This window comes from Lithobates pipiens, unplaced genomic scaffold, assembly GCF_037356315.1.
Source record: "Lithobates pipiens isolate NorthernLeopardFrog02 unplaced genomic scaffold, aLitPip1_a1.2 Scaffold_23, whole genome shotgun sequence".
Lineage (NCBI taxonomy): Eukaryota > Metazoa > Chordata > Amphibia > Anura > Ranidae > Lithobates > Lithobates pipiens.
In genome coordinates, this window is record NW_027507785.1 from 78,577,540 (window position 1) to 78,590,716 (window position 13,177).

The following is a 13,177-nucleotide window of genomic DNA, read 5'->3' on the forward strand; positions in this document are numbered from 1 at the left end:
GCTTTTTCCACGCCATTGGTGGTCGGCTATTTTTGTTAGTTGTAACTTGATTTGCTTTTGTTAAAGAGAAGCATGGAGGGAAATGGTTAAGAAAGCAGGAGGAGATTCGATATATGTACTTTACAATAATTTAACCATTCAGTGCATAAAGTCTCTATAGACACGAAAAAAAGATATATATATATATATATATATATATATATATATATATATATATAAAATATTTTTTTTTTTTTTTGCTTTATTTTAACTGATAAATTCTATGATTTGTCCTACATCTGGAATGAAGAAACTAGGTTTAAAATTAAAAAAAAAAGTCCTCCCTTCTAAGCAAAGCATTAAAGGCAAAGTCCACCTTTTGGGAAAAAAATATATTCATTTAACCACTTGACCTTTGCAGGTTTGACCCCCTTTATGATCAGGGCATTTTTTGCTATTCACCATTGTGCTACTTTAACTAGCAATTCCGCCGTCATGCAACACTCTACATAAGTGACATTTATATATATATATATTTTTAGATTTTTTTAGTAGAGCTTTCTTTTAGTGGTATTTGATCATCACTAGGTTTTTTGTTTTATAATATATAAACAAAAAAAGAATGAAAATTAAAAAAAAAAAAAAAAAAAAAATGTACTTTGTTATAAAACATCCAAAGGAAGAAAAAAATTATTTATACCTTTTAGGCCAAACTGTATATTATTGCTATATGTCTTTGGTAGAGCAAAAAAAAATCCCTAAGTGTATATTGATTGGTTTCTGTGAAAGTTATGGCGTCTACAAACTATGGTGTATTGGTATTTAGGCAGCTATAGATGCGATTCTGTAATGACTGTGATCATTGACTTATAGTGGAACTGTGACAGGGCGGCAGGCAATCTGGCGCTAATAGACACCATCACTAACTGTGATAATACTATACACCAGGGATATGCAATTAGCAGACCTCCAGCTGTTGCAGAACTACAAGTCCCATGAGGCATTGCAAGACTGACAGCCACAAGCATTACACCCAGAGATAGAGGCATGATGGGTAGTTTTGCAACAGCTGGAGGTCCACTAATTGCATATCCCTGCTATACACTGACACTATACTAATGACACTTGCTGGGAAGGGGAGGGGGGGGGGGTTGTTAACATCTAGGAACAATCAAAGGGTCAACTGTGTGCCTAACAATCTGTAATGTTCGTTAGCACGTGAACTGATTGACTCCTTGTGCTGCTTCCTCCTCTCACACTCTAACCCTGCTGTACAGGCACTGAAAGTGGTCGATACAGTATCAGGTCAAATTCAGCTACTTCAAGTGTAAGCAAACCCATCGACTTAAACAGTTAAAAAAAAAAGGCATGCCAGGAATGCTAACTGCACATTGGCTGTGCTCTCAGCCAAACTATCAAACCATCCAATGGCTGGTGTCATAAAGAATCACATGTGCAGCACCATAGCAGTTGAATATTTAACAGAGGCAAAGATGGCAGCTTCCTTGGCTGAAAACGATAGGGGAGTTTACTTCCACTTTAAAACTGATTAGATTTAAAAAAAATACATTTAGGGCCTATTCACACTAGGAACTGCATGCGAATTGCACAGCATTATGCTGCATGTTTCTGTGCAATTCACATGCAGTTCTGTGCAATGCGATGTAACGTGTCCTATAAGGATGTAGAGGGTCACTGGCTAAAATCACAGAGCATGTTGTTAGGTGCTGAAGATTTTCCATCAAGCTTTTCTCTTAATGGCAGTGTATGTTAGCGGTGTGGCCAGCAGGTGGGGTATTTTTTCTTTGCAGGGAGGACTACCTTTGTACTTTTTAACATTTCTTTTTTTTAGCAACAGGATCACATAGCCTCCTTTTTTAAAGCGTTTGTTAACCATCCCAAAAAAAAAATCCTGTTCCTGTAAAGCATGTTATATAGGGCACAGTGCTTATGCTGTGTCAGTTGGCCCCCTGTAACACCTGAAATATCTGATTGATCCTGCTTGGCTATACCCTCCCCCATGAATGCTGACTCCGATATATCAGGGCTGCTGAGCACACAGGAGTCATCCGTATGCGCCTCCGCCATCCGCAGCCTGCCATCTGTCTCCTCTGTGCTCTCTCCCCCTCTCCTCTCTGCCTGTCAGCTTGTGACAGGGCCTGCCCCCTCAACTCCTGCTGCTCAAATAACGTTCACATCTTCATACCATCCCCTCTGTGTTCTAATCCTGTGTGCCCATGTGCGAGTGATTTATAAAAAGCATGCTATACCTCATTTTAGAGCTCTTCTCAGCGATCACATGATCAGCTGGCGCTATCTCTCCTCTTCCAAGTGATGTCAGCAGGGGAATCTCTGCCCCGCCCGCTGCATCTATCAGACGGGGAGAGAAGAAAGGCAGTTGATCATGTGTACAGGGGCACATCGGATTAGAACACAGAGGGGGTGGTATGAAGACGTTAAAGTGGGTCAACAACCACTTTAAATTACCTGCACAGCATCACTCAGACTGTGAGAGAGAAGGGCAGCTTAGGTGTTCTCTCACTGCAGGTTTCTTTTAAAGTGGTTGTAAACCCTCCCTCACACTTTGTACCATGTAAATCAGCATAAAAACCCTAATGAACACTGCTTGTAGATATCTCCTTACTTAGTATTGTTGTAATCCTTTTTTGTTCTTTAGAATGATGTCACTGAGCATTAGGGATGGGCTTTATGTTTGGGTCGAACATTGGCTGTTCGCCAGTTCGCCGAACACTGAACAATTTGGAGTGTTTGCGGCAAATTCAAAAGCCGCGGAACACCCTTTAAAAGTCTATGGGAGGAATCAAAAGTGCTAATTTTAAAAATGTATATGCATGGTATTGTCATAAAAAGTGTTTGGGTTCCCGGATCCTGCCCCAGGGGACATGTATCGATGCAAAAAAGTTTTAAAAACTGAGGTTTTTTTTGGGAGCAGTGATTTTAATAATGCTTAAAGTGAAACAACAAAAGTGTAATATTCCTTTAAATTTTGTACCTGGGGGTGTCTATAGTATGTCTGTAAAGGGGCGCATGTTTCCTGTGTTTAGAACAGCTGACAGCAAAATGACATTTCTAAAGGAAAACGAGTCGTACTACTTGAGGCTATAATGAATGAATACACATAAAACTGCATTGATAAAAATGGCATGGGATTTCCCCACAGGGGAACCCCGAACCAAAATAAAAAAAAAAAAAATGCATGGGGATCTCCTTAAATTCCATACCAGGCCCTTCAGGGCTGGTATGAATATTAAGGGGAACTCCGCGCAAAATGAAAAGAAAAAAATATTGGGTGGGGGTCCCCCTAAATTCCATACCAGGCCCTTCAGGTATTCATGATCGTGTCCCATAAACTTTAAAGGTGTTCGTACAAATTGTTTGCCTGTTCGCATGTTCTGGATGTGAAGCAAACCGGGGGGTGTTCGGCTCATCCCTGTGGAGCATGCCCATGTCGCCCCTGATTTACAGCACACTGTGTGCTTGTCTGTCTATTATCAGGACGTCCTACGGCACAACACTGAAATCCCACGAGACTGCATAATCACTCAGAGCTTCCTACTACTCCCCCATGTGACCATGTGACATCACATGGAGTGTAAACCTGGACATCGGACAGCATTACTGCAGTCTTATCAGCTGAAGCTGCTAAGACTGACATAGGCAAACACTATATAATCGGCACAAGTAAATACTATGAAATAAAACAAGTCCGCTATGAGCAGGGAAGCAGGGTTACCATAGAAACGTTGGATTGAGAAGGAGGTTTGGTTAACAGTATAGGAAGTGCTCAATGTAAGGGCAGAAGTGCACTCCACTGTGGACTCAGAAAACAATACTTAAGATGGCTCTGCCTTACCCCTGGAAACAAGTTTTTTAAAGTTTCTTTAAACAGTAAGTAATATGCGATTTGGGCTGGATTACAGTGGATATAGTTTGATAATTTATTATAATGGACTAAATGAAAAGAAGCAGAGTGGGAGAATTTACATCCTCTTTAAAATCCAAGTCTGTAATAGCCTAGTGTACTCTGTGACATCAGTGAGATAGAAACTTCAAGTTTCTTGTGAGCTCGATCATTGGGTTAAACCCTGTGTTTGCCTCATAACAAACCAAAAATAACCAAGCTGTACTTATACATTATATATAGCATAATATATAACAGAAACTGATATTCTGCTACTTTTCCCACAATGAATACATTATTAAGGCGGCTGAGTCTGCATTGTCAGGTCCAAGTGATGCAAAAACCGAATATCTTGCTTTTATTTATTTAAGGCTGTTTTGCCTTTCATGATCCGTGAAACAGGACGGTGGGGTGCAGGGCTGTTTCCCCAAGTGACTTGAGTTTAGAAACATGGTAGGTGTTCCTGAGACTGTCAGGATGCCAAAAAAATAAATAAAAAATGTCAGGGGGTCTTCATCTCCTCACGGGAGCCAGCACTATCTTCAGTGGCCTCAGGCTCAGACAGACCTTCAGGAAAACTATTGTAATTTGTTAGAATACTTTTTCTTTTTTTTTTTATGTTTGAATTGTTATCTAGTGAAATAATTCACAAAGTAAAACCTTTCTCCCAAAAGGAAATAAACTGTTGCTGTAATTGTTTATAAAATAATAGCTGAAATTTTGCTTACATTTTTAGTGTATTTAAAGTGGTTGTAAACCCTTACAAACCACTTTGACCTACAGGTAAGCCTAGATTAAGGCTTACCTGTAGGTCCAAGAAATATCTCCTAAACCTATATTGTTTAGGAGATATTTGCCCGAAAACAGGCACCGCTGTCTACGGCGCATGCGCCGTAGACAGCGGCGCGCAGGCACACTGAGCGCGCCATTCTCAACGTCGGAGCTGCCGCGTGTGTCGTCTCCCGTGCGCATGTGCGGGAGTGACGTCATCGCGGCTTCGCCGAATGACAGCGGCGGAGCTGCGAGACCCCACCAAGAAGATGGATGCAGCGGACTACAGGGGACAGCGTAACTTCGCTGGCTCCTGTGTCAGGTAAGTGACACATAATGGACTACTATGCGATGCATAGTAGTCCATTATGCTTTGCCTTTGCAGGGAATGAAAGAGGAAGTAAACTCATCAGGGTTTACTTCCTCTTTAAATCTGCTAATACATCTAAAACTTCCGTCCACCCAGACTGACAATGCTGCTGCCCAATTCTGCCCCCCTGTGCTCCTCCATCCAGAGTGAGGGCACTCTAGTAAAGGTGTGTTACTGGTCAGAAACGGGGGGGTGAAAAAAAAGTCGTAAGAAATAAAACTAATGCAACCACCATATTTAATGATTGGTAAGCTACAATATACAGTTTTACTTCTTAGGTTTAATATCGCTTTACAGCTGAACTAATGGCTAAATACATAGAGAAAAGGCATATAAAGTAACTGTTATGCCTTGTACACACAGACGGACATTCAGACAACAAAATCCATTGGATTTTTTCCCAAACTTGTCTTGCATACACACGGTCGCACAAAGTTGTCGGAAAATCCGATCGTTCTTAACGAGGTGACGTACAACATTTACATCGGGACTATAAATGGGCCAGTAGCCAATAGCTTTCGTCTCGTAATTTATTCTGAGCATGTGTGGCACTTTGTCTATCGGAATTGTCTACACACGATCGGAATTTAAATGATCGGATTTTGTTGTCGGAAAATTTTGGATCCAGCTCTCAAACTTTGTGTGTTCGAAATTCTGACAGAAAAAGTCCAATGGAGCCCACACACGATTGGATTTTCTGACAACATGATCCGATCGCACATTTTCGGTTGGAAATTCCGACCGTGTGCACAGGGCATTACAGTGGCTTCACCGCAGCCTGCTGAATGGACAGTGAAAGATCAACCAAAGACTGATAAGGTCCTACTTCTGCTCACTCTGCTTTTTTTCTCTTTTCTGCTACCAGAGTGTTTCTTGTGAGTACAGTTGCTTGCAACACACATCGTTTTCTCCCATTCCTACTCTTTCTTCTCCCCGTCTGACTGCTGTTATTTCCCTGTGCAACTGCAGGCAGACTAGGAGAGGTAGACGCAGGACTGGGAGCCAATCAGGCATAGCAAGCGGCTGATACCAATCTGAAAAAAAAATAAAGTAAGGTTTTATTAATGAATAGCTGTTTGGATTTGCATGTTTTACATCTGCCTGGAGTTCAGCGTTAAAGCCGTAGTAAAGTTCTTCTATAGATTTATACCTACAGGTAGGAATATAAAAAGGCACAGTAATTTCACAGTTTAGGGAATGTATACCAGTGATGGTGAACCTTGGCACCCCAGATGTTTTGGAACTACATTTCCCATGATGCTCTTGCACTCTGCAGTGTAGTTGAGCATCATGGGAAATGTAGTTCCAAAACATCTGGGGTGCCAAGGTTCACCATCACTGATATATACTTTAATAGCGTTGGTTACGTCACTGTATGTGGCCCTGACTCCCACACACATGCGTGGTTCAGCTATTCAAACGGCCAGAGACCGTGAACTCTTAACTGGCAGGGAGAAGATTTTTTTTTTTTTTTTTTTTAATACATGTCCACCTGTATGACCAGGTTTCATGTTGCATCTATATTGAGGGTGTACCATGAAACGTGGGTGTTTACTAAAGGTAAATCCAGTTTGCACTACAAATGCACTCGCTGTAGATCTTTGGTTATTTTTTTTTATTTTTTACAATAGGTAGACATTAAATAAGGCAGGTTTATTGACATTGACTATAAAGTCTGTAGGAAAGGATAGTAATGGAAATGTATTATTTTTCTGTATTTCAGGATTGTCCAGTTGTGTTAATGTAATGCGGACTTGAAGACTTATTTAGTGGTTGCCTTCAAAACTGTGCAGTGTTCTCTTTATGTCATGCAGTACTTTGCATTTTTATGCCAAATGCCCAATTATCTTTTTAGCAGCACACAGACTGCTTTTAATGGCATTATATCTTGCCAGAAATTTAGGAATGTTTATCTTTTTTTCTTTTTTTTTTTTTTTAATTAAAGAGATCTCTATAGGTCTGATCTAAGGGAAGCTGTTCCCAAATTCTGACATAAAGTTATATTAGCAGGAATGCATATCTTTTCTGGAGAAAATGATATTGTGGATTCTTTAGTGCTGACCACCTACCTAAAGACCAAGGTGTTGATTTATTAAAACTGAAGAGTGCAAAATCTGGTGCAGCTGTGTATGGTAGCCAATCAGCATCTAACTTCAGCTTGTTTAGTTAAGCTTTGACAAAAAAAAGAAAAATCTGGAAGCGGATTGGTTTCTGTGCAAAGCTGCACCAGATTTTGCGCTCTTTATTTTTAGTAAATCGACCCCCCTTGGATATATGACCTGTGCTGAAGTGGACTATTGGGTATTCTGAATCGTAATCCTTCTCTTTGATTACATGACTGAGTGCCTAGGCTTTCAGCTCTATGCCCAGCAGTGAGGGATGCCTGGAGCAGCATTTTCTCCACTAACACATAAGTATTTTTTGTTGTCTTTTACCATGTGTTTAATCCCAGAAAGGGATAAACTAGTATAGGTGTAGATCTGTGTATGTATTAAACTTGGGTTTGTTCCATTTTGAGTTGGACAAGGCTGATTGTTGAACCTAAATAGTGGACATGCTCATGAAACAGGAACATGGTTTTGTCCAAATATGAGTATTTGGGTGGATATTTGGATCTGTTAGGATATTCCGAGATCTATAAATGAAAAAAACTGTTTAATAGTTTGTTAAATGTAGTCTTGAAGGCATCAAAATGTAATGATCCTTTGTCTTTTTTTGCCACTAGGCCTCACAGAGAAACAATCCTGCTCTGGATCCAATTATTCATGGCTTGAAGGGTGTTGTCCATCATGGTAAGCAGTCAACGCTTAGTATTTTCTACACTTTTGCAAGGTTTAAAGTTAAGGCATTGTGAGGGAAAATTGTCTTTCTCCGGTCGTTTAACATAGAAGAGCCCTTAAATTCACCTTACAGCTTCAGATAAACCCCTGTTAATAACTTTCATCTACAGCTCTAAGGCATGGTGGTCAAATAGAAGAGTGCCCCTTACATTTGTGGTCATTTAGATGATTCCCCACTTATAAGAAGCTAAAAAGATCATTGGTGTCAGTAGTTACTTATTTGGGAAGCAAAAATTGATCAAGGAACCCCTATCAATCTATGGAGAAACCCTGGTTGAGAAAAGGCTGACTTAAGCCTCGTATACACGATCGGCTTTCCGGCAGGAAATTGTGTGATGACAGACTGTTGGCTTAAAAGCTGGCCGTTAGTACGTTCCATCATACAATTCTTGGCCAACTTTCCGCCAACAAATGTTGGATGGCAGTCTAGTAAATTTTTGGCGGACAGCGGTCTGTTTTCAGATTTTCCTATTGTGTGTACACAAGTCCGTCACACAAATGTCCAAAGTACAAACACGCACGCTCGGAATCAATGCTCACCAAACACATTAGCAGAAGGTGCCCAAAGGGTGGCGCGTAAGAGCTGAAGTTCCATGTAGTACGTCACTACGCTCATGTTTGTTGGCCGACAATTGTGTACCATTTGTATGCTAGACAAGTTCATGGCACACGCCCTTTGGACAAAAGTCTGGCGCTTTGTCTGCGGAAAATCTGATCGCCTGTATGAGGCTTTAGGCAGGCCGTAGATGGTGCAGATTTCTTTCCTGCAACCTTCACACAGTTCTCACATCAACACACACAGTCCTGACAGGAATCCCTCCTGCCGAGCATTGTCTGCTCCTGGCGGGGGGTATGCTGTCCCTGCCGGGAATAGACAGTGATTATTGCTAGCCACTAGCGATAATCAGAAGTGAATCCGGCAGGTTGGTTGTACCCAAGTTGATAGATCTATCAACTTGATACATTCAGTCGGCCTACACATGCTTGGAATCTCAAATCTTGGAGATTCAAACCGTTTATGGCCAGCCTTAAATTGTATGTCAAAGCTTGACTCGGCATATACATACAAGGAGCCTCAGGTTCCAGGGAATACAGTATGCTTTGAAAGTATATATACATATCTGTAAGGTTATCATGTTGAATGAATAACATTACGCACATACTGCTAGAATGCACTTTATTGGGGGCAGGATTGGTTCTGTCTTATATTCACAGCTTAATTTTAGCTGTACAGAACACGTGAGAGAGAAAAATTAGAACTTTTCATGTTTCCTAAACTATGAGTCTTGATGAATTTAGCCCAAAATTACCAGATGTGGCTAGAAGACGAAAACAATCAAAATATCATAATTTGTAATTTTTTATACTCTGTGCCGTCCCCAATTTTCCGATGCCCTAGGCATTGGTCCACAAGTTACATTATGGTAAATATAGCCCAGATACTCCACAAATATCGTTATAGATTTAATCTATTTCTGCTGGTTTCGAATTTTCCACCAGTAGATTATTTTGCAATAGAGATAAAAAAAAGAAACGACTTTTCCATGGAGATGAAAGAAAGAACTGCTATGCGTGTTCCATAGACTCCATGTTTGCATATTGTGTCTATCTTTAACACATGAGCCTTGATGTCTGTTGCTATCCATAAAATGTTCCTTTTCTGTGTTAATCAGAGAAGGATTCTTGCTGGCCACCCCAACCCCCTTTAAACTAGGTTTTAAAAAAAAAAGGTAGTCCATTTTAATGCAAAGCACTCCTTTCTGTATATGTTAATTTGTGGGTGTTATGAAGCCAGAAACTTTGATAAGCAAAGATCAAAACTCATATTATACCTGCAAATGGATTTGTGCTAACCGTAAGCAGTTTGTTTCCTTTCAGTCACGGCTCGGGGATTCATACCTTATAAATCATTACAAGTTACTATACATCATCCATATTAGCAGCACGGCACAGAGTGCTGATGTTTCCTTCCTGTTATTTATCTTGTGCATGTTCTGAAAATTCTCTTCTTAGAATATTTTGTTCCACCATAAATTATTTGTCTTCGTCTTCTGTTGATAACAATAAATCAAAAGTGCCCATTTGTGAAAATCATTTTAAATTTGCAGAACATTATTCGATCACTTTTGGCTGTGCTGAAACTAACGGCTTTTTGAGACTGTCCAAGCAAGTCGTTTTTAGCAAACACGTGGGCTGCGGATACGAGCAGACAATCTGCGTTCATGCTAGACTGGCAGCACTGGTATCTGGATTAGGACTGCAGCATCAGTATGGGTTGGGATTGCAGTCCTCATTTGATTACTATGCTAGATATTGGCATGCTGGCCTCTGTTGGGCCATTCAGCAAAGTTTGTACTTTAAGTGCTTATTGCTTATTTTATATGCAAGGCTTTAAAATTAACCTGTGCATTTACTGTACTTCAAAAAACAATCTAGGTGGTTACAGATTTACTTTAAAAGATAAGTATAGCCAAAGCTCTTTTGGCTGTACTTCTATGGATCACAAGAGTGCAGTTTGTTTGTCCTGTGACCCTTTCTCAGCCGTCAGCGGGCTGAAGCTGACGACACAGAGCTAGTCCAGGCTCTGAAAAGATCCCAACCAGAAGCCTGGACCGACAGCTAGTTCAGCTTCTCAGTGATCTGTTGAGAGCCTAAACCAGCCCCTCCTGTCTCCTCGACAGTTCAGCGCTCCAGCGAGTGATGGAAGAGCAGAGAGTCTGAGACTCAGTCTCCTGCTCTCTACTTACAGAGAAGCTGAGAACAAAGCAATCAGCACTCTTTGATCGCTCAGTTCACAGTGTAGAGTCGGATGGGGGCCAGATGCAGCATCAGAATGCTGCACCCACCTAGATGAGTATACTTTTTTTTTTCTTTAATCCCATACTTCCATTTAAGGCAACCTTATGAATGGGGATTGTTGGCCGATTTATGCCTGAAATGTATAGAGCTGTAAGGTTAAAGTGCTACTAAACCCACAGTTTAGTCTAGATTAAGGCTTACCTGTAGGTCCAAGCAATATCTCCTAAACCTATATGGTTTAGGAGATATTTGCCCGAAAATGGGCACCGCTGTCTACGGCGCATGCGCCGTATACAGCGGCGCGCAGGCGCACTAAATGCGGCAAGTCCAAGAATGGATTTGCCTAATTTGTCGACTCCCGTGCGCATGCGCGGGAGTGACGTCATCGCGGCTTCGCCGAATGGCAGCGGCGGAGCTGCGAGACGCGACTCCCGTGCGCATGCGCGGGAGTGACGTCATCGCGGCTTCGCCGCTGTCATTGGTCGGAGCTGCGAGACGCCACCAGCAAGATGGATGCGAAGGACTACAGGGATCAGCGGCGACTTCGCTGGCTCCTGTGTCAGGTAAGTGACACATAATGAGCTACTATGCGATGCATAGTAGTCCATTATGCTTTACCTTTGCAGGGAAAAAAAGAGGAAGTAAACCCATCAGGGTTTACTTCCGCTTTAATATGGGAATTCTCGTTAAATAGTTATTCATAAAGTAAAAAATGTAAATATAGTAAGAGAGCAGCTAAAAATCATTAGTTCAAAAACATCTAAAATTAAAATGAAATTGCCCATAAAACTTAGTTTCCACTTAAAATAGCTGCTGGAGATGGAAACAGTTCTTCAGACTAATGCAGATGGAGCCCAAGCAGAGATGGGTGTCTTTCAAACTGTAACTTACTTTGGCTACTTTCATAGCTACCACAAGTTCTTCATTCTTGTGGGTGGAAATCCAGAACTGGCTGAAACTTTAAGATTAGAACAAATAGCGTTTAGATTAATTGTCCTACTTTCGGAGTCATTTAATGTTGCAGCTGTGAACGGCAATCAATCTATGGGACATGAAAAATAGGTGCACAAATCTTGGAAGAGAAATTCCTCTTCCAATAACATGGCCCTAGACATAAAATAAGAGATACTGCTTCTGTGCTGGATATATATTCACATGTGATGAATGCAGATATGCATCATCACTCATTTTTAATCATTATAAGTCCGAGTTTGTCCCCAGATATAAATTTTAAGACTGTGTTCCAGAATGTCTATAATGTACTAGATTGGGTACATGGATGCACTCGAGTCCAACTGCTTTCCATTTTGATGTAATAATTTTCAGAAATTTATTTATCACATAGAATGCCTGTTTATGCAACGATTTGGCAGCCATTCCGAGCCCTTGTCCAAACACTTACAGATCAGTTCGGAGTGCCATGGAGAGATTAAAGAGGTAATTCAGTGAAATTTTGGCAGGCAGTTTGGACTTCGATTGACTACACGAGTCTCGGTGGACTAAATGGAAACATCTTTTTACTTGCTATAGAACGACAAAGAACTTTGAGCATTTCCTTACTCTATCAAATGCTTTCATTTTTGAAAGCCTCAAATAAGACCAATTTAGCTTTTTGTGCAACAAAGCCACACTGCGTTTCCCTATTGTACAAAATACTTTTCCTTTAAAGGAACCCCTGATATCAAAAATGTTCCTTGTTTAATCCTGTTGAGTACAAAGAAATGTATTTCCTGTGTAGGACTGAACTTTTTGGAATTCTAGATTTGTGATAGTCTTTAGTTACTCTGTTTTGTGGACACTAGCAATTCAAGACATATTTGTAGTGTTGTCATACCCCACCCCCTTAAGTGTTAAGGTGTGGTGACCAGATCTTTAAATAAATCTGGGGGAACCCTATTGACCACACCCACTTTTATTAGGGGTGGGACATGGTCAGAGCAGAGATAGGGATAATAGCAGCATGCAAAGCATGCCACACCAAATGTTGGGTGTGGCAAAATCGATAACAGTGGGGGTAGGGTTTAATAATACTTGAACCTTCTTTGAAATGGATTAAGTGTGCAGACCCATGTGAGCACTGCAGGTCCCCAGCACAAGTGAGGCAAGGAAACAAATATCCGCATCTTTGCCTCCCGTAACAAAGACATACCACTCCCTTTCCTCGTCCTGCTTCAGGCCAATCACATAAATGTTGCTAAAGTGGATCACCCTGCGACAGTCTGGGCCAGGGATGCCATTATTAAAGCTGGGAAGAAATCAGGGGAACGTTCTATTAACCATGGTTGAAATCTGGGACTTTTGTTTTCGCCCCGGGCACAGCCCCCTAAAATCAGGGACTGTGCCCTGAAACTGAGAACATCAGGTCACCCTACATTACGGAAATACTACGCTTACCACAACGCAAAAGTATCAGAACTTTGAAGCTATGAAGGTATTTATGGGTAGTTGACCAAGATGCAATCGTTTTTAAAAGTCAATGTGTGTTTTTTGTAACAA

At 41.0% G+C, this 13,177-nt stretch overlaps 1 protein-coding gene across 2 annotated transcripts in view; it reads left to right on the plus strand.

Moving 5' to 3' along the window:
• The window catches only part of PTPRG (protein tyrosine phosphatase receptor type G), a 727,870-nt gene that overhangs the window by 442,887 nt on the left and 271,806 nt on the right, over positions 1-13,177 (plus strand). For both annotated transcript variants that reach the window (XM_077451904.1, XM_077451902.1), the window contains exon 6: positions 7,768-7,834. In XM_077451904.1, coding sequence (XP_077308030.1) covers positions 7,768-7,834 — 67 coding nt within the window. The remainder of the gene's footprint in view (positions 1-7,767; positions 7,835-13,177) is intronic.